Source organism: Uranotaenia lowii, chromosome 1, assembly GCF_029784155.1.
Source record: "Uranotaenia lowii strain MFRU-FL chromosome 1, ASM2978415v1, whole genome shotgun sequence".
Taxonomy (NCBI): domain Eukaryota; kingdom Metazoa; phylum Arthropoda; class Insecta; order Diptera; family Culicidae; genus Uranotaenia; species Uranotaenia lowii.
In genome coordinates, this window is record NC_073691.1 from 148,085,978 (window position 1) to 148,113,358 (window position 27,381).

Consider the following 27,381-nt stretch of genomic DNA (forward strand, 5'->3'; position numbering starts at 1 on the left):
AGTAGGTTTCCAATTGAAAAATCGCCTAGCGGCCTTTCTCAAAATCATGCATTTTTGAGATAGGCCTGAAAATTTCGACTTAAAATTTAGATAAATTTACCCGAGTTTAGGTAAATAGATTCAGCCATCCACTACTCAGGGCATTCTAAATTTTTTTTAAAGTTATCCAATCAAAAAACAATTTAGTATCCAATATGAGAACCGAAATAAAATTTCTGATTGTTTAGCATTAATAAGGTGCGTCGCAATCTTTTTTTTAAATTTAGAAGTAAAATATGAGAATATCAATCAGTAGATTTCGATAGTAAAATTCAGTCTTCCAACTTGAGAAGACGAATGACCAAGCTGGTAAAAATTTTCTATAAATAAACAAAATAAAATGAACTTGAAATTTTAAAAGTACTATTTACATGACATAATGCCAAAACTTTAATTTATCTTATGTAGATAATACAAATAAAGCGTTTCCCTTCTGATAAGCGAAAATGATGTGAAAGACTGGAAAGACTGGCAACAATTTTCGGCTAAGGTAAGGACAATTGGAATTACTTTCTTACCGTAATACCATCATCGTAATTTGAATAACTTTCGAGTTTCAAGATTAAACTAGAAAAAATTAATTCTTCACACGTTTACGTTAAATTTACATAAACATATCTCCATTCTTTGTCAAAAACCCTGATGGATATATTTATTTGGGTATTTTGAAAAAAAAGGAAAATCATAAAATCACAATTAGGAAAACCGGGAAAAAACCGGGAATTTGAAAATGGAAACTCGCTGGCCACCCTGCAATAATTGCGTGAGTTTGTATCGTATCGGAACGAAAATTCATAAACTAGGATATTTTGGCACTGGTGGCTCGAGACCAGAATTTACCCGAAAAACCGCAAAGAACTTTTTCTTCGGACGAGTGACAAAAACGCGTGTTTGTTGAACCGACGTAGAATTGATTATATTAAGATAACATATCAAACTCAAATCTTGGTAATCTGGTTATGTAGAATTTAAGTGACATTTCCATTAGCATCGTTCAGGGTCAACCTTATATTACGCTCTAACAGGCACGATCAATTGATTCCTGATTTCAAACTTAGTAGCATACGACAAAAAAAAACTGAACGTACATATAACGTGTTCAACATTTTTGCAATTATTTTTTTTTTAAAAGCATTCGGAATTGCATTTGGAAAATGCCTGTAAATTGACAATAATTCAAACTATTCCTGACATATTCTAAATTGAAAGCGAAACGGAGTTGGTATGGGATCAGCTAATAGGTTATAAAAATTAAGGTTGATTGGAATAAAGTATACTTGAATACACTTCATTTCCAAATGGAATTTTGTCAATAGTAAGATGTAATAAAATTTTCATGAATTCTCCAATTACCATTAGTATAGAAAGTCCGTTGTTACTTTATAAACCTTCTAAGTTCCAGTCTGCATATTGGAAAGTCATTCGCAATTGATTGGATTTTAAAAGCTATCGAAAAGTTCATGGAATCTCTGTTCCCGGATTGAAATTTTTGGGGGAATGCAGAAAAATTCAATCAACGGATAAACGCATAGTCGATGAATCTTTTAAGCCTAGAAGGTTCGGAAGAAACTATTGGCTGCAAAGTGGTCAGCCTCACAACGAAAAAGAGTTTATGCTACTAGGCTATTGTTGAAGGATATCCATTTTTCAAAGCTGGAAGTCACTATCAGTAATTAACTTTTCGGACGAAAATTTTTCGAAAGCACTCACGAGACTGAACTGGTTAGCTAGGGAAAATGACTTTGGTAAAAGCCATCATGCGTTTGATGAAATAGCTCTAGCCGAATTTGCCCGGCCTTCATTCCGGTTGATACTTTTTCGAGAATATTTAAAATTTAATTTGTTCGTAGGAAAACGTAATATTGGAGTTGTTTTTCGTTAAGATTAAATTTTTTCCTAATTAATTATTTAACTATTACTAAGAAATTCAAAGCTGCGAACCCGGATCGGAAGAGCATTCAAAAATTCGGAAGACAACAGGCACACCCAGGATCACAGGCAGTTCTAAGTCCGTTAATGATCGAATTTATTCGTTTCAAGCAAAGATAAAGTTGTATAATTAATAAATAAAATCGTTCACCCAGTCCTAAACTTTCATTTCCGTCAATATTGAGGAACATAAAGATTTCGCCTATTAAAAATCAGATTTATTTTTTTCCCTTATTTCAGAGCTAGCTTTTTTCCGAATTGGTTGAAATAATGAAAGGTTAAGAAAAATTACTGAGCATATTAATAATACAACTTTATCTTTGCTTGAAACGAATAAATTCGATCATTAACGGACTTAGAAGTGCCTGTGATCATGTGTGTGCCTGTTGTCTTCCAATTTTTTGAATGCTCTTCCGTTCCGGTTTCATAGCTTTGAATTTCAAAGCAATATTCCTTATTTATTGCCATTGTGCATCTACGCGTTTTAACTAACAAAAAAGATTTAAATCATTCTCGAAAAAGTTATCCACCTAAATGAAGGCCGGGCAAATTCGGCTAGAGATATTTCATCAAACGCATGATGGCTTTTACCAAAGTCATTCTTTCCCTAGCTAACCAGATCAGTCTCGTGAGTGCTTTCGAAAAATTTTCGTCCGAAAAGTAAATTACTTATAGTGACTTCCAGCTTCGAAAAATTGATATCCTTCAACAATGGCCTAGTAGCATAAACTCTTTTTCGTTGTGAGGCTGACCACTTTACAGCCAATAGTTTCTTCCGAACCTTCTAGGCTTAAAAGATTCATCGACTATGCGTTTATCCGTTGATTGCATTTTTCTGCATTCACCCAAAAATTTCAATCCGGGAGCTGAGATTCCATGAACTTTTCGATAGCTTTTAAAATCAAATCATTTGCGAATGACTTCCCAATATGCAGACTGGAACTTATAAGGTTTATAAAGTAACAACGGACTTTCTATACTAATGGTAATTGGAGAATTCATGAAAATTTTATCACTTTTTTATAATAAAATAGTAATAAGATTTTTTCAAATTTTAACTGATCGATTTTCATACAGAGCAAAAAAGTGATTGCTAGTGTTTGAAATAAAAAAAAATATGAGAGTTACGTTGTTTGACAAAGAAGCAGAGGCTATCTAAGAACTTATTTTTTGTATTTTGAAAAACTTTGTTTCCTTTAAATTTATGTTTTCGACCGTGATTGATGTTCTACAGTAATTTTGGCTATCTTTCGGTCTAGAGATTCAATCCAACAACTTAGCTTTTGAAATGCCCGACGTCTTTCTCAAAGACCACCAAAAAATGGTCGAAAGGTTGGGCATTTCCAAATCAAAGTTGTTTGATTGAATCCCTAGACTGAAAGATAGCCAAAATTTGATTTTCCTGTTAGCTACAGCTCCACTTTTGTGTTTGATTGACTCAAAAATATACACACGTTGAAGAAATAAAAAATTTGATTTTAGTTTTTGTTGTTATACAAAAACAGTTTTTCCTTGCGTTAATGATAAATTAAATCAACTTTATGCTGCTGTATCAAAAACAGTGATATGCAAATATTATAAAATTACGTAAAAAAATACAATTTTGCCATTTGGTCCTTTCTCTGTTTCTTACAGTGGATGCAATTTTAAAATTTTCTTCTGGACCCAATAAAATCCGTGTGCCAGGTCACAAGATTCTACTTCGGTTTACAGGGTGGCCTGCGAGCCGGGAAAATCCTGCAATTCAGAATCAAAACCGGAAAATTTCTTTATATGTAGTTTTTTTTTCATACATGAACCATGTACAAAATGTACATATGTATGTCAAAAGGAATTAATAAACAAATTAAAAATTCTTATTTGATGTGCTGAAAAAAGTTCAAATTTTTTAGAAGGTGTTGCTAAGCACACTGGGTCAGCTAGTAGGTTATAAAAATGGAGGTTGATTGGAATAAAGTATTCTTAAATACACTTTATTTCCAAATGGAATTTTGTCAATAGTAAGATGTAATAAAATTTTCATGAATTCTCCAATTACCATTAGTATAGAAAGTCCGTTGTTACTTTATAAACCTTATAAGTTCCAGTCTGCATATTGGAAAGTCATTCGCAATTGATTTGATTTTAAAAGCTATCGAGAAGTTCATGGAATCTCAGCTCCCGGATTGAAATTTTTGGGTGAATGCAGAAAAATGCAATTAACGGATAAACGCATAGTCGATGAATCTTTTAAGCCTAGAAGGTTCGGAAGAAACTATTGGCTGTAAAGTGGTCAGCCTCACAACGAAAAAGAGTTTATGCTACTAGGCTATTGTTGAAGCATATCAATTTTTCGAAGCTGGAAGTCGCTATCAGTAATTTACTTTTCGGACGAAAATTTTTCGAAAGCACTCACGAGACTGAACTGGTTAGCTAGGGAAAGAATGACTTTGGTAAAAGCCATCATGCGTTTGATGAAATATCTCTAGCCGAATTTGCCCGGCCTTCATTTAGGTGGATAACTTTTTCGAGAATGATTTAAATCTTTTTTGTTAGTTAAAACGCGTAGATGCACAATGGCAATAAATAAGGAATATTGCTTTGAAATTCAAAGCTATGAAACCGGAACGGAAGAGCATTCAAAAAATTGGAAGACAACAGGCACACACATGATCACAGGCACTTCTAAGTCCGGTAATGATCGAATTTATTCGTTTCAATCAAAGATAAAGTTGTATTATTAATATGCTCAGTAATTTTTCTTAACCTTTCATTATTTCAACCAATTCGGAAAAAGGCTAGCTCTGAAAAAAGGGAAAAAAATAAATCTGATTTTTAATAAGCGAAATCTTTATGTTCCCCAATATTGACGGAAATGAAAGTTTAGGACTGGGTGAACGATTTTATTTATTAATTATACAACTTTATTTTTGCTTGAAACGAATAAATTCGATCATTAACGGACTTAGAACTGCCTGTGATCATGGGTGTGCCTGTTGTCTTCCGAATTTTTGAATGCTCTTCCGATCCCGGTTCGCAGCTTTGAATTTCATAGTAATAGTTAAATAATTAATTAGGAAAAAACTTAACGAAAAACAACTCCAATATTACGTTTTCCTACGAACGAAATAAATTTTAAACATTCTCGAAAAAGTATCAACCGGAATGAAGGCCGGGCAAATTCGGCTAGAGCTATTTCATCAAACGCATGATGGCTTTTGCCAAAATCATTTTCCCTAGCTAACCAGTTCAGTCTCGTGAGTGCTTTCGAAAAATTTTCGTCCGAAAAGTAAATTACTTATAGTGACTTCCAGCTGCGAAAAATTGATATCCTTCAACAATGGCCTAGTAGCATAAACTCTTTTTCGTTGTGAGGCTGACCACTTTGCAGCCAATAGTTTCTTCCGAACCTTCTAGGCTTCAAAGATTTATCGACTATGCGTTTATCCGTTGATGTCATTTTTCTGCATTCACCCAAAAGTTTTAATCCGGTAGCTAAAATTCTATGAACTTTTCGATAGCTTTTAAAATCAAATCTATTGCGAATCACTTTCCAATATGCAGACTGGAACTTATAAGGTTAATAAAGTAACAACGGACTTTCTATAACAGGGCCGTAGGAAGAGTAATTTATTTGAAGCTTTTTTTAAATTTGTGTACTGAATCCTGATATTAAGTTAAAAATGATAAAACATTTCGAAGAAAATATGAGTAAAATAATTAAAATCACCCTTATGTAAAAGAAAAATGTCTATTTCAAATAATATCACCGAAACAAAAGATGCTGCTCAAAATGTTATGAAATATGAAAATTTTCTTGAACTCAATGTTTTTTTTTTTCAAATTGATAGGGCAATTACTGATTCAGTAAAAGAATCTTTTTATTCCAATAACACCATCAAGAGTTCAAATTTTGATTTAAGCTACTTTTGTGCCTATTTCGTCTAATATTTCATATGTAAATTAATACTCGATATTTTTAGTATTATATAGTCAATGACTTTACTATGAATTACGTAAAAATATTATCAGCGATGGATTTTGTTCGATTTAAGTTCTCCCGGGGGGCTGTGAAGCTGCCAACTCGCTTGCTACAAATAGATGAAAAATTTTGTCGAATTCCGACGTATTTTGGTAAATTCGGAAAACGTTGCTACGATTTTTTGAAAAATCGCTTAAAAAGCATATCAATCGATTGTAGAGATTATAATCTATCATTGGGTATATAAAAAGTGGGCAGGTTTGATCAAAAGTTTTGAAAAAATCACGTTAAGGAAATGAGAAACGCGCGCATCATAACAACCGGGTACGAAAAATACGATTTTTTTTTGTTTTAATTCACATATTACGAATAACAGTAATATTTGAGATACTATGTGTATTCATTCAGTGAAAATGATGATCATGTTATCAAAATAAAACTGAAATTAGAATTTGGGAAATTGGTTCAATTAAGAATGAGATACAACGCTGCAAAAGTTTAAAGAGATTCCAGGCTTGCGACCGAAACTTCCATATGACTCTAAAATTTTTATATATGTTTGAAAAGGTTTATTTTTCACAATTTCAAACTTATAAAATAATTTCATTACGCCAAAGCGATTAGAAGATATGAGAAATCTTAGAAGACATCATTTTCTGGTTTTTTTACACTGTTTTATTATTAGTTTACCTTAAATTTTGAAAGCTCACTAATAGTTTTTTGAAGTTATCGTATACAGATCATCTCTAAACCGGAATCACCAATCCAATGTTTCTATTCTTGGGCACAAACATCCCATTAATTATTTTGAAGAGTAATCAATGTTAAATTCTAAGATATCATTTGTTTGAATTTGCACTACTAAACAGTTTAACAATAAATTTTCTCAAAATTGGATGGTTGAATCGACTACATTGGTCATCAATGATAACTCAAAAGTTAGAAATTGGCCAATGAAATTGAATTGTATTAAACTCAAAACCTCAGATCTAATAATCTAATCAATTTTCTAATCCCCCGTTTAAATTCCTCGAAGGCTATTGAAGCTCTGAAATCGCAGCCTTGACCTTATAACTCGGAATCTAATAAATTTTTCTTTCCCTATGAGGATTTACAAAAATATGGAAATGGTTGGCTTTTAAAAGCTGGAAGTTATGGAAATCGGTTCATCAGTTTTTCAGCACTCAGTCCAAATAGTTATTCAGCAGAAGAAGTCAATTAATTGATCTATTCAGTTCACTATTTGTTTTTGTAGACCCTCAAAGCCCCCCAGCAGCAGCGGCAGAGAGCACTTGGAAAGCCACTAAAATTTTGGTCAATATATTCCTAACAGGTTTGTAGTATTTTCCAATCCAACATGTAGGCTCATTATTGCATCCAAATATTCCGTACCGGTACCACGTGCTTTAAACAGTGGAATGAAAAAAAACATCTGCCAAAATTTCCCCGTTAAAATTTTTGATGCTTAGCAAGCTTTGATTTGCTATTACACTCTGGATGGTTGCTTCTAATAGGCCATGGAAGCGCTGCCGAATTTGGGTGATGGTTTTGCATTAGTGCAAGTGGGATGCAGCTAAAATTTCACCCAACTTTCGACAGATCTTACGGGTTTTTCTGCAGGAGAGAAAGAATAATTTTTCGATTCTATCGCCTATGCTCAGCCCATGGTGATGGTGAAAATAACTACGCCAAAGGAAACGAAAATTGCTTGACAAAATGGGTGTCATGACTTTTTGTTTGTTTGAATAAAAACAAAAGTTGTATGGGAGCCCGCCCCCCCCCCCCCCTCCCTTAAGTCGGAGCGGTTTGTAACTATTTTAGAAACCATCTTCGGCCCCCAAAAGCTTTTTTCTAAAGTAAATGGTATTGAATTGACAACAGTAGTACAATTTTTCATATCAGAATTAATACATTTTATAAAGCAATCAATAAATTTCTCCAAAATTTATTCCATGTCTGATGGAGCAGCAGCATATTATAAAAATAGAAATAATTTTAACAGCTTATGTAACTTTAAGAATAAGTTTAGGTTGGATGCTGAATGACACTTCTTCGGCACTTCACGCGGAAAAGGTTCTTGTGGAGGTACGCTTAAAATAATAGCAAAACGAGCAAATCTTGCTCGGGATTATGGAAGTACTATTACAACTCCAATAGTACTAAACGACTGGGCAGTTAAACAAACAGAGAAAGGTATCACAAAATTATATTTCTCTTACGTATTAAAGAGCAATACACGCAAATGTCAAATGTCAGAGGAACATGAAAATTTATTTAACTCTAGAAGGACCGGCAAATTGAAAATACCTATTCGAACCGTGACCATTCAAAATGACTGGTGAAGGGGAAATTTTTTATAACTCTAAATTTCCATCTTTTTCCTTCAGATATCATTAAATAGTTCATTCGAGAATATTTTGGTTATAAAATGAAATTTTTTTTTTGATATATTATTAGTTTTAAAGCATAATTTTTCTACAAGCAGAGTAACTTACCATGGGTGCACGGATTCACCGCTTTCAATCCAAAACTAACTTTTTTGCATGTTTGCATTTTTAAGGTTCTTCCCTATGAGTGCACGGATTCACCGCATTATCATCGAAGATTGGGCCTTTTGAATATTTTTGACATAAAAAAAACGATTATAACTGATATGTAGGATTATACTGAGTCGATTTGGGGTCATTTTCGAATTTCTCAAATACTGGGGTCTTAAAAACTTCGTTTTGATTCAAAACTCATCCATGATTTTTTGCAGAATTTTTAAGTAACGTTTATATGAGTAAATTTGAACTTATAGGTATGTATGGGAAAATTGAATATTTTGTATTAAAAAATCAACATAATTTCTGTTTCTTCTGTGCAACCCAGCCTGCTGATGATTTTTGTGCCAATTTATACACTCTCTAAAGGAAATTTTCTGCCGAACAACTTTGTCGAAGACTGTAACTTCTTATCTTATCAGACAAGAAAGTTATTAGCTGTTTCACAGCACCCAGCAGTGGTGTAAATTGATTTTTTTTGTTTATCAATGCCGAAAGACATATCCCTGTTAAGAAGATAATAACTGTTTTTGACTAATAAGATACGCAGTTACAGTCTTCGACAAAGTTGTTCAGCGGAAAATTTCCTTGAGAAAATTTATTGGCTCAAAAACTATAAGCAGGCTCGGTTTCACAGAAAAACAATAATGATGTTAATTTTTCAGTACAAAATATTCAATTTTCCCATACAAACCTAAAAGTAGAAATTTACTCATGTAAACGTTACAAAAAATTTCTGCAAAATATAATGTATGAGTTTTGAACCAAAACGAAGTTTTTTAGACCCTAGGGTTTGAGAAATCAAAAAATGACCCCAAATCGACTCAGTCTAATGTAGGATATCACTCGATGTGTTCGAAAATTTACTTTTTTTTGCCTAGTTACTAGTGCTAGTAACTAATTGATAAAACCAATACTATATTCAAAGACGATGTTGATTTCGACGGGATTTGGTAATTAGCTTTCATTTATTTAAATCTATGTTAAAATGTACGATCCTTGAAATATAAATGCTATTTATCTATCAGTAAATTTTTTAACTCAGTCTGTAGAAAATCATACAAGTATTTTAGAATGTATAAAAGGTACTGAATCTGATTCCTAGTCAATTTAATTACTTTTATCCCAATCGTTTGGCAAGTACCTGATTGAAATTTGAGCCATTGAATGGGATTATTGGCGAAACAGGCATATCGACATATACATTAGACTGCCTTTAACTGGCACTTTTTTTTTGACGTCCAATAACAACTGTGCAAAATTTCGTGGGTCCAAGATTCGGTAGCAACTGTAGAAAAACATTCACAATCTGTGCAGTTTTAATCGATGTAAAAAATCAATTTTCATACTCAATTTTAGATCTGTCATAACTTTCGATGGAAGCCTTTTAGGGGTTTACCGTTTTCGTTAAAGTTCCTTTTTAATCTAGCCATAGAAATAAGACTGTTAGGAAGGATTTTTTTTAAAGGAAAAAATAATATTTCTTACATAAATTTTCATACAAACTTTGAATTTTCCAATACAGCACTTGGAAAATCGTAGAGCCACAAAACTGTGCACAGTTGTTATCATGCCCAACAGAAACCTCAAACCGTTTATTACTTCTTAAGTTCAAATTTGAGCCGGTCCAATGTTACATATGTTACGTATGCCTGAGTCTGATAACTAATTAGCAATTATGGAACAAGTGTTGTTGTGCCAATCTAGGAACATCCGGGAATTCTTCGAAACTTTATTTTTCATCCCACGTCTATGAAAATCCCATAATTAGAAATACGCGGGAAGGCACTTCCGGATAGCAAATTCGGAAATGGTGCATATTAAACGAACAGCAACGGTGGCTCCAGAGAGAGATAGAAAGGTCCTTCCGAATTGCGTAGCTCTGTCAAATTGCATTGAAATTCAGAAATTTTGACTTTGGTCCTTTCCAAAGAAAACATTCATGTCGTTTGCTTGACGCATACGAATAACATACACATCGAACTTTTGTATCCAAAAAATATAGAGTTGGAAGAGAAAAAAAATGCTGCTCCGAATGGTTTATTCTCGGAAAGTAAAATCAAATGCAGCATCAAATTGATTAAGCGAAATGAAATTACTTTCAACCGTGAAAAACACTTAATCGTGAATTTCAATTCAATTAGCCATCACGCAGCTCTGGAAAACGGTAGTTTACTCTCTGGAGCCACCTTTAGTTACTCAGTAAAACTTTAAAAAAAGAATTTTTCTTGTTTAGCTTAAAGGTTGCCGTCAAGCTTTGAGCTATTACAATCCTTACAAACTGAGGTCTTTTTTGATGCTCAACGTTCAAAACTAAAAGTATTCCAAGAATTGTACCTTAGGTTTTAGTTTGAAGCCATTCCTTAACCCTCAACCGTCCCTGAAATTTTTACACGTTACAGCACTTAAAACACTTACCGAAATCGCAAGTAAATCGCAGGCCGTTTTCCCTCCACGCGGTTCAAGTTTAGTACCGGTGTCGGATCTTGTAGTCTTATTTCATCGCCGTAAACGTCGGTAAGAAAAAATAACTGTGCGCGGAGAAAGAAAAGGTCGATCGAGCAAATTAATTAAATTGTTTTTTTTTTAAGTTGAACTGTACTTTATACTTACATTAGAATCCCTGGCTATATGAAAGGCCCTCAAGGCGGTGGTCAGTAATTGTTCTAACGAGCATGTTCTAGGTACGGTGATGGCTCTAAATATTTTCCTCCGATATGAACAGTTGCCGTCGAATACTTTGATTGTTTCTGAAATCGGGGAGAGAGAGTGAATGTTAAAATATTGGTTTTGCAAACAGGAACGATTTGCTCAACTGTCACGAGCTACCCACGAATTTGAGTTTTTTTTGTGCTTCGAATACGAGGTCAGTTTTAATGATTTTTTTCTTTTTGTCAGAATTATAATCAAATATAGCATAGTATAAAGCTGAATCTGAATAAAAAAGATTCAGAAATTTTGAAAAAAAAAATGAAGTAGTTTGAAGTTTAAATTCCGAATTAGTATAGAGAATTCCGATTCAGAATTTGAATTTAAATTAACTTAAACTCAGATTGAGAACTCGGATTCAGAATAAGGAATATAAATTCAGATTCAGAACACAGATTCAGAACTTTAAACTCAGATTTATGAATTTCAGATTCAGTTTTAAGATTCCACATTCAGATTTTAGAATTTATATTATGATGCAGATTTCAGATTCAGAATTCAGATCTAAATTTCAGATTCCAGATTCAAATTTAAAATTCGAATGTAAATTTCAGATCTGGATTTTAGATCCGGATTTCAGATTCAGATTTCAGATTCAGACTCAGAATTAGGATTCAGAATTTAGATTCAGATTTCAGATTAAAATTTAAGATTTTTTTTTTTTGAAAATCAGTACATCAGGAATGGTTAAAAGCCCAGAGAGAAAATGAAAAAAAAACTTCTTGTTTAGGAAATGTCGAAAAAAAAACGGACTACATGTACAGGATTTGAACCCAAAATTTCTGATTTTCTAAGCCAAACTAACAGATACACAAACTCCAGTAACAAAGTCGGCAATGCGTAAGCCTAATTTCAGATTCAGATTTCAGAGTCAGATTGACATGAAAAATCTCAAATCTAATATTTCAGATACAGATTTCAGATTCTGATTTCAGATTCAGATTTCAAATTTCACATTCAGATTTCAGATTCAGATTTCAGATTCAGATTTCAGATTCAGATTTCAGATTCAAATTTCAGATTCAGATTTCAGATTTAGATTTCAGATTCAGATTTCAGATTCAGATTTCAGATTCAGATTTCAGATTCAGATTTCAGATTCAGATTTCAGATTCAGATTTCAGATTTCAGATTCAGATTTCAGATTCAGATTTCAGATTCAGATTTCAGATTTCAGATTTCAGATTCAGATTCAGATTTCAGATTCAGATTCAGATTTCAGATTTCAGATTCAGATTTCAGATTCAGAATTCAGATTCAGATTTCAGATTCAGATTTCAGATTCAGATTTCAGATTCAGATTTCAGATTTCAGATTTCAGATTCAGATTTCAGATTCAGATTCAGATTCAGATTTCAGATTCAGATTTCAGATTTCAGATTCAGATTTCAGATTCAGATTCAGATTTCAGATTCAGATTTCAGATTCAGATTTCAGATTCAGATTTCAGATTCAGATTTCAGATTCAGATTTCAGATTTCAGATTCAGATTCAGATTCAGATTTCAGATTTCAGATTTCAGATTTCAGATTCAGATATCAGATTCAGATTTCAGATTCAGATTTCAGATTCAGATTTCAGATTCAGATTTCAGATTCAGATTTCAGATTCAGATTTCAGATTCAGATTTCAGATTCAGATTTCAGATTCAGATTTCAGATTCAGATTTCAGATTCAGATTTCAGATTCAGATTTCAGATTCAGATTTCAGATTCAGATTTCAGATTCAGATTTCAGATTCAGATTTCAGATTCAGATTTCAGATTCAGATTTCAGATTCAGATTTCAGATTCAGATTTCAGATTCAGATTTCAGATTCAGATTTCAGATTCAGATTTCAGATTCAGATTTCAGATTCAGATTTCAGATTCAGATTTCAGATTCAGATTTCAGATTCAGATTTCAGATTCAGATTTCAGATTCAGATTTCAGATTCAGATTTCAGATTTCAGAGTCAGATTGACATGAAAAATCTCAAATCTAATATTTCAGATACAGATTTCAGATTCTGATTTCAGATTCAGATTTCAAATTTCACATTCAGATTTCAGATTCAGATTTCAGATTCAGATTTCAGATTCAAATTTCAGATTCAGATTTCAGATTTAGATTTCAGATTCAGATTTCAGATTCAGATTTCAGATTCAGATTTCAGATTCAGATTTCAGATTCAGATTTCAGATTCAGATTTCAGATTCAGATTTCAGATTCAGATTTCAGATTCAGATTTCAGATTCAGATTTCAGATTCAGATTTCAGATTCAGATTTCAGATTCAGATTTCAGATTCAGATTTCAGATTCAGATTTCAGATTCAGATTTCAGATTCAGATTTCAGATTCAGATTTCAGATTCAGATTTCAGATTCAGATTTCAGATTCAGATTTCAGATTCAGATTTCAGATTCAGATTTCAGATTCAGATTTCAGATTCAGATTTCAGATTCAGATTTCAGATTCAGATTTCAGATTCAGATTTCAGATTCAGATTTCAGATTCAGATTTCAGATTCAGATTTCAGATTCAGATTTCAGATTCAGATTTCAGATTCAGATTTCAGATTCAGATTTCAGATTCAGATTGCAGATTTCAAATTTCATTCAGATTTCAGATTTCAGATTCAGATTTCAGATTCAGATTTCAGATTCAGTTTTCAGATTCAGATTCAGATTTCAGATTCAGATTTCAGATTCAGATTTCAGATTCAGATTTCCGATTCAGATTTCAGATTCAGATTTTAGATTCAGATTTCAGATTCAGATTTCAGATTCAGAATTCAGATTCAGATTTCAGATTCAGATTTCAGATTCAGATTTCAGATTCAGATTTCAGATTCAGATTTTAAACTCAGATTTCAGATTCAGATTCAGATTACAGAATCAGATTTCAGATTCCGATTTCAGATTCAGATTTCAGATTACAGAATCAGATTTCAGATTCGAATTTCAGATTCAGTGTTCAGATTCAGATTTCAAATTCTGATTCAGATTTCAGATTCAGAATTCAGATTCAGATTTCAGACTCAGATTTCAGATTCAGATTTAGATTTCAGATTCAGATTTCAGATTCAGATTTCAGATTCAGATTTCAGACTCAGATTTCAGATTCAGATTCAGATTACAGAATCAGATTTCAGATTCGGATTTCAGATTCAGATTTCAGATTACAGAATAAGATTTCAGATTCAGATTTCAGATTCAGATTTCAAATTCAGATTCAGATTTCAGATCCAGATTTCAGATTCAGAATTCAGATTCAGAATTCAGATTCAGAATTCAGATTCAGATTCAGATTCCAGATTACAGAATCAGAATCAGATTCGGATTTCAGATTCAGAGTTTTGATTCTGATTTCAGATTACAGAATCGGAATCTGATTCGGATTTCAGATTTAGAGTTCAGATTCAGATTTCAAATTCACAATTCAGATTCAGATTTCAGATTCAAATTTCAGATTCAGATTTCAGATTCAGATTACCGAATCTGAAATCTGAATCTGAAATCTGAATCTGAATTCTGAATCTGAAATCTGAATCTGAAATCTGAATCTGAAATCTGAATCTGAAATCTGAATCTGAAATCTGAATCTGAAATCTGAATCTGAAATCTGAATCTGAAATCTGAATCTGAAATCTGAATCTGAAATCTGAATCTGAATCTGAAATCTGAATCTGAAATCTGAATCTGAAATCTGAATCTGAAATTTGAATATGAAATCTGAATCTGAAATCTGAATCTGAAATCTGAAATCTGAAATCTGAATCTGAAATCTGAATCTGAAATCTGAATCTGAAATCTGAATCTGAAATCTGAATCTGAAATCTGAAATCTGAATCTGAATCTGAAATCTTAATCTGAATTTGAAATCTGATTGTAATTTTCTGATTCAGCTTTGGGTAACAGATTCAGATACCAGTCTCCAGATTTTTATTTTAGATTCAATTTTAGAACTAAATTCAAATTTTAGTTTTTGATTTATTTGTCCGGTTCAGAATTCGTAATTTAGATTTAAAATTTAGCATCCAATTTCAGTATTCAGATTAAGAGTTTAGTTTCGTTATTCTGATCTAGATTATAATATCAAACACACTTTTCAGATTAGGAATTCGGAATTCAAATTCTTATTGATAAAGCTAAATCGTTCATTAATAATTTTGGAAATTTTTGTGTCGGTGAGAAATATTCCAAAATGAATGTCGATTCGAAATAATGATTCGGAACTAGGAGAAAGATTTCAGGTTCAGTATTAAGCGTTAGATCTTGAATTTTCAATCACGTTCAAACAGAGCATACTGGTACAGGATTTAGATAAAGAATTTGAATTCAGCACTCAGATTTTTTATTTGAATTCGAATCAGATTTGATATTAAAAATTCTGATGGAAAATTCAAATACAGAATGAAGCGTTTTAGAAATAGAGACTCGTAACTCACGAACAGAATTCAATTTTTGGAAATCCTATTTCGATAAAAAAAAATTTCAAATTGTTGTTGTATGATTACCGATATCAAGATTCAAATTCGTAGATCAGAATATTATGTCAACTTATTAATTTAAAACCATCCATGTTTTTAAATTCCAGTGTCTTCTACTTTTCGTACAGCTGAATTGGGGATGGGGAGAAAAATTATTGTTACAATGTAAAAATTGACAAATTCATTACTTGATACCCCCCTTCCCTCGATTCACAGGTGAGTTCTTGGATGCTGTTGAGTGAACTTACTCAATATGTTTGCTCACTGCCCAAGAATGTAGTGAGTGTCGAGATCGCGTCGTGAGTTCAAAGAGCACCAGAAAAGAGTGTATGAAGTGCGGACGCTCAGTAACAGTTGGGCGAAGAGCAAACAACAAAACAGTCAGTGTAGGTACTTACCTTCATCACGTTCCTCCTTTTCCTTATCTTTCTTATCTTTATCTTTGTCACTCTTGTGCGCAGAATCGAGCTTCGAGGAGTGAGTGCCGCCGCCGCCACCGCCAGAACTGCTCTCTGCCTTCGGTTGATCGTCGCAGCGTGCGGCATCAATTTCCTCTGAGATGCTGCGAGCTACGCAAACCGAAAACCGAAATCGTTCGTTGTCGGGAACCGCGTGTTTCAGGCGGGTGCGTACCACACACGCAGATCCACATCCGGAGCACGGGCGCCAAATTCGGGAGCATTTTCGTGTGAGTTTGGTTTTTGCCGAGAGAAGAGAAATAAACAGACACGAATGCATGAGTTTACGAGCTATCAGCAGAGCACACCGAACCAGGAGAGTGGAAGTGTATAAATTTGGAGGAGAGATAAAAAAGTTTATTTATTTCTAAGAATTCTCGGAAACAAAAGCTAATATCAGAATTAGGTACTCGTGTTAGCGGTTTGTTGAACTTGTTTTTCTCCGCAGGCATTTGGGAATAAGTCGAAAAAATGGCTAGTTAAAAATCAGTCAAGAATTTTTTTTCACTTAATTTATAACCGTTTCGATTGATGGGACCCTGTGTGTAACGGAAGCAGGGAGCATAAAGTATTGCAACGATACATTAAAAGGGGGAACATCCTACATCAGCTCCTCACCTTATTTTTTCAGCACCACACTCCCACCAGGCCAACGAAAAGATCTACAACAACAACAAACAGTGCGGTGTGATGTTGCTGCTTGAAAAATAGAAAGAAACATCGCAGCACCAAGAGCACGTCAAAGCCAGGGACGATATATTATCTCCCTTAAGTTTATTGGTTTTGCTTCCATACGAGTTTTGAGTCTGCCAGAACGCATCGTCATAGCTGATTGTGATGAAATGTTGGACGAAAAAAAAACGCTTTCACAGGTATCCATTTGAGTTCCATTAGAAAGTGCAAAGACGTTATAAGTCCATCCAAGTTTGATGGACTCCTTTGAAAAAAATCATGAGTGAAAAAGGCTTCAGTCAGTCCAATTTCTTGAGAGGCTACCTTAAACATCAATTAAAGAACCTTCAAGCTTAATGGAAATTTTATAAAGAAGAGTGGGCAATTTCGTTTTCCTTTTGTTGACACGAATGTGCTACATACGGACCGAGAGGTCTTGACAAGACCAGGGTGGCCAGAGACCCGGGAAAACCGGGAATTGAATATAGAACCAATAAAACCTGGAAAAACCTGGAATTTCGAATCAAAACCGAGAAAACTGATTACGGATTTTTTTTTATATGTACACTGCCGGCCAAAAGTTTGGGATCACCCGCTAAAAAGCATGCAAATTTTGATCGTTCATATCTCAGCCGTCTTAGGACATATTGCAAATCTTCTGATCTCATTTGAAAGATAATGCGCAATAGCTATTTTGGAGGTATTTTGCCCAGAAATAATGTTTTAGTTTTGTTCCTTAAACTGCATCTAAAGTTAGAACATTTTCAAATAATCGCACTCAATATTCAAAGCCGATCATCTCGGGATAGGGTGGACCAAATTTCAAAATCTGAGTTGCATTAAAATCCTTATTCTTCTCAAAACACAATAAAAAAAATTAGTGCAAAAATTTGAGAATGTACTTTTAATTGATAATATAGACACTTAAGTTATCGTCCAAAAGTTTGGGATCACCCCTTAGTATGGCACGGTGTCTCTGGGCGAAAACTTTATTTTTAGAAAATTAGCATCGCTAATTTTTGCACCATTCGAAAGCTGGGACTTTCCCCTTTCATTTGAGCCCAAATTTGAAATAATCCACCGGGGGGTCTAGAACATTTTATTTTTTTGAAGATTTTTTAACCAATTTAACGGTTTTTTTTCAAAGACAAAATCATACTAATAACTGTGAAAACGTTCGTCTTACCTTTAGCGTAAATCCAACATTATATGTCAATAACATGATATAAAAGAAAATTTTCCTAGCTACAATTTTGTAGAAGACATCGAAGTGATACAAATTGAGAGAAAAGAGTTGGAATGTCACAAACAGAGGGATTATTGTTTCATTTGAAAATCTAATAAAACTTCTCACCACTGATTGTACTATGACCAGAAAAAGTATTCTACGAGCTTAGTTATTGATTGTAGAGTGTTCAAATGTTCAAAGCGGTTGAATTACATTGAAAAATCACTCTTTTACATAAAATGGATCAGGATTATCTGAAGTTATGAGCATTTGTGAGTTATTCTGGAAAAAATGTCTTCCGCCTTTCTCGAAAATTTAGTTATTTATATTTTGAGCTATGTTAGTTTGAAAACTTTATGAACAAACATTTGGGACCAGGAAACAAATTAGATTCACTTCTTACATTTAAGCCCAAATTTTAAATAATTCACCTGGATTTTAAAATCAAACATCTTTATAGAAAATCTTTCATCCTTTTTTTATGTTTTCTAAAGGTTTTCATACTTTTCACTTTTGATTGATTAGAAAACCTTAGACACGTGTATCACAAGCATGATAAAGTGTCATATATAAAATTAAAAAAAAGATCAACATATTGTTTATGTTTGATTGCATAAATTAGTGATTTTGCAGGAACTCATGTATGTAAAAATGTGGTCGAATTCAAGTTTTCAAGCAAAAACTCTAGATTGTTCATTTTTCTCCAAAAGCCACGAATTGAACCTAATGTCATTCATTTTTTTTTTGATAAAAAGGAAAAAGAAGATTACAAAATCTCAACATCAACTTTGTTTTCAACAATATTAAGAGGTTGATTTCATGTAGGTAATACTATTATCTGAAAATATTCTCTTAATTCACTTTAAGTTGTCAGATCTGAAATAATCAGATTTTTAAGAATTTTTAATTTCGTTTTCTAAAATTTTTTCATTTGTTCAAATTAATGATTTTTTCATATTTCCTAGATTAAATAAAAAAATCTTTATCTGATTTTATCTGATAGTATGGAGCACTGCAAACAATTGTCTGTGGATATCTGCATTTTAGGCTTTCCCCTGGAATGTTATATTCTTACTTCTATGAAAACAAAACATAGCATCGTGTCATGAACAGTGTTTAAAGCAGGGCTTGAAATGCTTAAAATAATTTTTCTACATATATTTGCCCAGATAACGCACTTTTTAAAAATGTAACATTGCTCAAAGTATGAAATGAGTAACAAAATTTTCAAGTCAAGCAGGTGCCATCTTTTTTTTTATATGGCCGGAACAAATTTGAAATCTATCTTCTGTCACTTGGAGTTTAAACATCACGAGGAGGAGGGGGAGGGAATTCAAAATAAAAATTTATTCAAATTTTCAATACATTAAAAAAAATTGAACCAAAGCTGGCTTGCAACAAACTTTTATACAACCTACATTGCACAAAATCAAACAATCGAGAAAATTAAGATCAAACATTTGAAAAAAATTCTAAACGACAGATGATGTTACTTCCATCCTCTACAGTTTGGCTTTCGCTTTTTCAACTGTTTGAATTTTCGAAGAATGTATCAAATTTTTGTTTGAAATACCTTAAACTCTATTTATTCCCCATTTCGGGATTTTTGGTAAAATCGGAGTGCCAAAAAAAGAAAAGAATTTGATATGTGTTCCGGAATAATAAAACACCAAAAATGCTAATAACTTCAGATAATCTTGATTAATTTCATGTAAAAGATTGATTCTTCAATGTAAATAAACCGTTTTGAATATTTAAATACATTCTCAATCAATCAATCAATAACTAAGCTCGTAGAATACTTTTTCTGGTCATAGTACAATCAGTGATAAGAAATTTTATTAGATTTTTCTAATGAAAGAATAGTTCCTCTGTGTGTGTCTTTCCAACTCTTTTCTCTCAATTTGTATCACTTCGATGTCTTCTACAAAATTGTAGCTAGGAAAATTTCCTATTAAATCATGTTATTGACATAAGATGTTGGATTTACGCTGAAGGTAAGACGAACGTTTTTACAGTGATTAGTATGATTTTGTCTTTGAAAAAACCGTTAAATTGGTTAAAAAATCTTCAAAAAAATAAAATATTCTAGACCCCCCGGTGGATTATTTCAAATTTGGGCTCAAATGAAAGGGGAAAGTCTCAGCTTTCGAATGGTGCAAAAATTAGCGATGCTAATTTTCGATAAATAAAATCGTTCCATCAGAGACACCGTGTATGGTGTATCGGCCAACGGTTTTGGATCATTTTATCAAATCCTAAAGTTAATTCATTTTATCAAGACAAAACTTTTACTCCATAAATAATCGCTTATTCAAGAACACGGTGTCTCTGATGGAACGATTTTATTTATCTAAAATTAGCATCGCTAATTTTTGCAACATTCGAAAGCTGGGACTTTCCCAAATTGAAAATAATCCACCGGGGGGTCTAGTACATTTTTTGAAGACCTTTTTAATGGTTTTTTTTTAAGACAAAATCATACTAATCAGCGTAAATCCAACATCATATGTTTATAACATAATTTAATAGGAAATTTCTCTGGCTACAACTTTGTAGAAGACATCAATGTGATACACATTGAGAGAAAACCTGCTTGCTTGGCTTGAACATTTTGTTACTCATTTCATACTTTGAGCAATATTACAGTTTGAATAAGTGCCTAAACTGGGCAATTATATGAAAGAAAATTAATTTAAGCATTTCAAGCAATCTTCCGAAAATCAATCAAAACAAACACTCAGGATGCGTTTCCTTTTGGAAACATTCAGATTGTATAATGGGATAGCGCCTCTCGCAACTGCTTCGCCTGGCTGGTATGCAATCTCGATCAGCGCTCCTATCAGCTATGCAAACCAAGTCGCATCATTCAGAATAATCGGTTTAGCAAACATCGCATATCGGAGATGAGTGAGATACAAACTGATCCATTCTGAATGTAGCTCACTCAGTATCTGCCTGAATTATATGAAATTCAGAATTATTTTTTGCAGGACGAGAAAAATCAAACAGTTGTGCGGAACACCATAAATTCTCAGTAGTTTTAACGTGACGGACGACAGTTTAATAAGAGAACTTGTAAAAATTGAAAAACTCGGCGAAATTGAACATTTTTCCCTCACAAACACAACTACAATTTGATTTTGATCATACTGATGTTAAAAAACGTTATAACAACAAATAAATTTATTAATTTGCTATATATCAAATCAAACAAAATACGCTAATGATCGGCTTCATGTATCACTCACTCACTGCCTGATCTATTCACTCCTGATCGAAACCAACAAGATTCGCCATATGCATTGCGCATTAGTGAGATTCCAATTTGATGATGGTGCTGCACTGTTTTGACAGCAAGCATCGTGCGAGGTGATCTGTATTTTAGCGATGAATTGAACGATCGATGATCGGGTAGGTCCAGTAGCAATCAATAACGAAACCCGACCGCTGTACGTTCAGGTGCGAAGTGCAATCAGAAACATTCATTGAAAATGAGTGATTTTCGGAACACTGATTCAAGCCACTGCTTTAAACACTGTTCATGACACGATGTTATATTTTGTTTGCATAGAAGTAAGAAAATAACATTCCAGGAGAATGCCAAAAATGCAGAAATCCACAAAAAATGTTGCAGTGTTCCATACTAAGTTAGTATTACTAACAGATAAAAACCCATGTTTTTCTTATTTTATTTATTTTATATATTTTCAGATAATAGTGTCACATCAAATCAACCTCTTAAAATTGTTGAAAACTAAGTTTATGTTGAAATTTTGTAATCTTCTTTTTCCTTTTCATCAACAAAAAAATCAATGAAAGACATTAGGTTCAGTTCGTGTACTTTTGAGAAAAATGAACAATCTGGAATTTTTGCTTAAAAACCTATGACTGCAAATTATAGAAGCTTTTCCAAATATCGTAATCAACCAAATTTTAGGTGTGAACTGAAAAATTGTATCGTGAAATGTGGAGAAAGATTTAAGAAATAAATGGTTCCATCCGGTGTGAAGTCAAAATATTATTTGACACAATAATCGAAAAGAAAATGTTGTTTTATTTATTTAAAGTAAGCATTTCAGGTTGCAGGACTTATCTGGACTTGCCTGGGTTTTCAAAGAAACATTTGACATTCTTTTCACTTTACCCATAAATCTCGGTAATGAAAATTGAATTTTGCTCGGGTTTGCTTTCGGGTTTCGATTCGAGAAAAATTCGGAATCGAATCTACAGATTTTTCAAATTTTTTCTAGAAAAAAAAAAAACATTCATATTTGCCTGGCCTGGATACGTGCTTCAAAAAATAAAGAATGCTTACACTAAAGTATGTTTCACATAGAATCTTTTCATTTACTGCAGCGCCCCTAGTTGTCACATCGTGAATCTATTGACAGTTTTTTGACCCGGATGGTTTGTTTACTTAGTGGTGAAAATTTCATCAAAAAAATTTATCGACGATGGAACGCGAAAGGCGAGAGAAAATTCTGCACACTCACGTAGAGAAACCGACGTGGTCAAGGGTAAAGATCGCGAAATTCCTGAAATATCCAAAATCGACTGTAAATTCGGTGCTGCAACGTTACCGGGAGACCCTTACGGTGGATCGAGCAAAACAAACCAGGCGTAAAAGTGGAACATATGACCGGAAGCTGCGAGCAAAGCTAACTCGATCAGTTCACAATAATCCTGGAATCTCCTTGCGTGATTAGGCGTAAAAGTTCAAGACGAACCACAGTACAGCTCGACGAATTTGTTGCGAGAAGGTTTGCGGTCGTATCATGCAAGCAAACACCCCAACAGGACGCTGAAACAAAACCTGGTTGCCAAAACCAGGGCAAGGAAGTTGCACGAGAAAGTGTTAACCAAGTACAACGGATGCATTTCGATGGACCACGAAACTTATGTCAAAATGGATTTTGGACAAATACCCGGTAACAAATTTTACCTTGCGAAGCGTGAAGGGAATGTTGCGGGTAGATTCAAGTTTGTTTTCGCAGATAAATTTGCTCGTAAGTTGATGATTTGGCAAGGGATCTGTAGTTGTGGGAAGAAGACTAAGATTTTCATCACTGGGGACACAATCAATGGAAATGTTCACAAAGAAGAATGTCTCCATAAGAGGGTTTTGCCATTCATTCGGTCCCACAAAGGTCCGGTGAAGTTCTGGCCAGACCTGGTAAGCTGCCACTACAGCCGGGATGTCGTTAAGTAGTATAAGGAGAACAAGATCGATTTTGTTGAAAAAAGTATCAATCCGCCAAACTGTCCGGATTTTCGTCCCATCGAGAAATATTGGGCAATAGTTAAGCGCAAACTGAAGAAATGTGGCAGAACCATGAAAAAACCTGCTCAAATGGAAAAGTGATGGTATAACAAAAAAAGTTCGAAAATTCATCCGAAAAGCTGACGAATGATTTTTATGTATTTTTTCCTTAAAGTGCAATAAAAACCCTATGAAATGACATTTTTACTTTTGTTGTACGTTATTTCTTTGCGGAGAAATGATCTTTTTTATCCGACCAGATTCTATGTGAAACAGACTGAAGGGGCCCCCCCTGAACTTCCGTAAGTGTAAAATTTCTGAGCCATGATTTTAGAGGGGGGCCCTATATACTATTTTATTTAACGTTTCAATAGGGGAGAAAGAGGATACTTGATCCCTGGGAATACTTGATTCCTTCGCTATATCTCGAAACAGGAATGTCTTACTGGGTTGCTAGCGAACCGGGAAAACCGGAAAAAGCTTTGAAATTTCATCACGTCACCGAGAAACCGGGAAAAAAGAGTCTCGATATATATTTATCTTATAAACGCTTTAGTAAACAAACGAAGTTTGAATCGCATTTTTAACTAACTGCGGAGCAATATGAGATATCTCATTTTTTCGCTCTCCGCAAGTGTGCTACACTTGCAAGCATAATTCAAACAATAATGAAACTATTATCGACAAAACTAACTAGGGGAACATACCCTATTATGCGCCACCTAAGCGAATCGCTGATTTTCTATGTATACCACGTACAAATTGTGTTAAAAATGGGTGTAATCGTTGAAGAAAAGTGTTTTCTACAAATGCTTATGATTTTTTATTACTTAAATTGCTATAGTTGCTCGAAAAACTTGATTTTTAAAAACCATATTCAAAGCAACAGAACAAAACTGTGTTGCAAATACGCGCCGCTGTGTATTCAATACGCGCCTAGCAGCCGAACACACCCGAAAGTAGCAGAAGACCGAAAACACACCAATACTTACAGACACTTTGACTGAAAAGAAAACCAAAATGGACTGAACAAAATTTAAAAAAAAATGGGAAAGTAGATATTTTGGGCTGAATTAACGCTCAAAACATGGTTTTAGACTTTTTGTTCATTTTCCATGAAAATTGACCTTTTTGAAAAATGTATGCTATTTTCAGCCTACTACGATTGGCGCGTTATAACGAGCGCATGGGCCATGATAGAACATACCCATAAAAAGCATACCTTTGCGAGTTCAGTATGATTTTTTAGCATAAAATCATAGTTTAGATTCTCCTCTATCAATGTGTCAGAAAATATTGTCTTATTCGTTTTTCTCTGCTTGGTGACACCTTATTGAAAGTGTTTTAAAATTTAGATCGAAATGAAGATAAACCTAAATTGTGAAATTATCACGACACAGGGGCATTTTAAGGAAAAAATCACACTTGCCATGGCGTATCACAACATTTAAAACAAATTGGTAATATTTTGCAGGCTTAAAATGTTTCAGATTCTTCAAAACAAGGATGGCGCGTATTAGCCACATGGGGCTTTATATGAACTTTTCCCCTACAGTCGAATCTGGATAAGTGAGAGTCGAAAGGACTAAACTTTTTTTCTCGCTTAAAGAGGTTCCTAACTTAATCAGGTTCTCTCAGGGTCAGCAACATACAAATGCATTGAAATGATCTAGAAATGCAACTATTCAATGTCTATTAGAGGAATCCACTGACACCAATTGATGCATCAGTTCGAAGTTTTCTCGAGTGAGTTTCAATATGGAACTATGGATATTTGCTTTTTGGTGACCCAATATCATTTTGGTACCAGAAATTCAATACAAAAGTGGTATTTTCTCTTATTTCCTTGTTCTAGTCAGGAAAACGACTCTAGCTTATGGAGGTTTTACACTTTCGCTTGAAGAGGTTTTGTGTTTTGCAAGCTTGGGACTTGATGTTTCCTCTCACTTATAGAGGTTTCTCGCTTATCCAGGTTCGACCAGTATGCCAGTTTTAGTTTCGACGTCAAATGATTCAGTGTTCGATATACATATTTCATTAAATTATTTATATTTTATGCAAAAAGGCAAATAATTTGGCAGCATCCCAATCAACCAAAAGTCCTATTTCTACTTAAACGCGTGCCTCCAAAGTTCTAATTTCGCTGAACAAAGGTTCCGAAGGGAATTGGAACCGACTTTTCTCGAATGCGAGCATGAAAGTTACAAAATGTTCCTCAAATAGCCTTTTTGTGACACGTCAACCGCATTACTCAGTATTGAAGTTACAAATAGAGCCTCAAATAGCCTTCTTTGGACCTAAAGTTCCAACATGTTCCTCAAATAGCCTTTTTTGTGACATGTAAATCGTATCCATTCAGTATAAAAGTTACACATTTGGTCTCAAATAGCCTTCCATGAACTTCAAGTTCCAACAAGTTCCTCAAATAGCCTTTTTTGTGACATGTAAATCGCATCATTCATTATTAAAGTTACAAATAGGTTCTCAAATAGCCTAGAATTAAAAACTTAACATTTGCGATATAATATTATATCGCAAGTGATAAGTTTTTAATTCTTCCTGCGTTATGCTTTTGCTTAAAGTTTTCAAAGTCTAAGGTCTTAATATCTTACATTCAAACAATTAAAGCTCAACCCTGTCTTATACACGATTTTCTATATTTTCATATTTTCACTTTAGTTCAAAGTTCAAATTACTGAAGTTATTCATGGTTTGGTTTTAAAGAACAACATTTTTTTCTAAAACAGGTCTTTGAATCTGTACATAAATATAAATGCATTTAGATAATAAATCAATATTTTCCTACTATCTGATGATTTCAAGTTTTGTAAGACAAATCCCATTGAAGTTGTTTTTATTTCGATGTATTGATGTATTTTTTCAAAAATTCTAGAAAATTTCATAGTGGCTTAAAAGTATAGTACCGTCAAACGGGGCATCATGCAAAAGCAGGGTTAGATGCAACATTTGTATACCACAACACTCATTCAATTTTTATTTCAATATACTGTAATAAAGTTATCATTGAATGATAACAAATTGCTGATGACATAGTTTTTAACATCGTAAAAGAGTTTTTTAAAGTTTTTGACTCTTATAAAAAATTTAAAAAATTAAGCGATAGATGTACAAATTTTTACTTTTTTCGATGCCGTAAAAAACTTTACCTAGTATGACGGATTGGCTTAATGATATCAGATATCACCTACAAACATTATATAAATATTATTATAATTCAGCTAGCTGTCTGGGACAAATTGCAAATCAGAACTAAATCTCATAAATCCTGTTTCCATATGCTGGGATTTGATTGTTTTGTATTATGCGTTTGTTAACATTAAAATTTCATCCATCCTAAGATTAATTTTCACGATTTACGTTAATAGAATGTTTTGTAGTATTTTTTCACCTCTAAATGTACCCAAGCAACCAAAAGTCACTTATTTACTTGAATGAAGGCTTTAAAAGTTACATATTGGCTGACAAAGAGAATCAACTGCCCAATTCACTTGAGTGAACTTTATGCGCTCATTAATGAACTTGAAAGTTGCACAAGTGATCATCACATGTGACTCATTTTGCTCAATTCCCATAAGTGAACTATTTGTACTCATTAATGAACTTGAAAGTTTCAAAAGTGATTTATATGTACGTTGTAAGGGACTCAATTCACATAAAGGGTACAAAGTACTCAAACGGGATTGACTAAGTCACAAAAAGTGCATTGAAGTGCTTTCTTCTCGGCTGGCTGGCTGTCTGGTTGGATGAGTGCGCTATTACCACTTCGAGTTTTAAATTCAGTAAGAACAACATCTAGGCGTGGTCTAGTGATAGCGTGATTGATTCTCACCACAAAGGTCGGGGTTCGATTCCCAAGGCGGGCAAGTTTTTAGTTCAATAAGCAATTTGATACTTGAGTGACCATTCTGATGCGATATGTGTAGGAATTGTAGGAAAGAAGTAATTGAGCAATTTGTCGAGTTTGGAATCCGGCGCGTGGCATCAATGCGGCGCCATGTACTGAACATAGAAATAATCAAGAGGAGGTGCAATTGAGATAGAGAGAGAATTTTTTGCTCATTTTAAGATTTTTGGAGCTGAATTAAA

The 27,381-nt window shown here is 33.5% G+C and overlaps 1 protein-coding gene across 3 annotated transcripts in view; it reads right to left on the reverse strand.

Annotated features, from left to right (window-relative positions):
- Positions 1-27,381, reverse strand: part of LOC129740461 (diacylglycerol kinase theta) — a 102,554-nt gene that overhangs the window by 53,741 nt on the left and 21,432 nt on the right. For all 3 annotated transcript variants that reach the window (XM_055732145.1, XM_055732144.1, XM_055732146.1), the window contains 3 exons: positions 16,052-16,222; positions 11,086-11,222; positions 10,891-11,003 (listed from right to left, as the gene is read on the reverse strand). In XM_055732145.1, the coding sequence (XP_055588120.1) occupies positions 10,891-11,003; positions 11,086-11,222; positions 16,052-16,222 (421 nt within the window). The remainder of the gene's footprint in view (positions 1-10,890; positions 11,004-11,085; positions 11,223-16,051; positions 16,223-27,381) is intronic.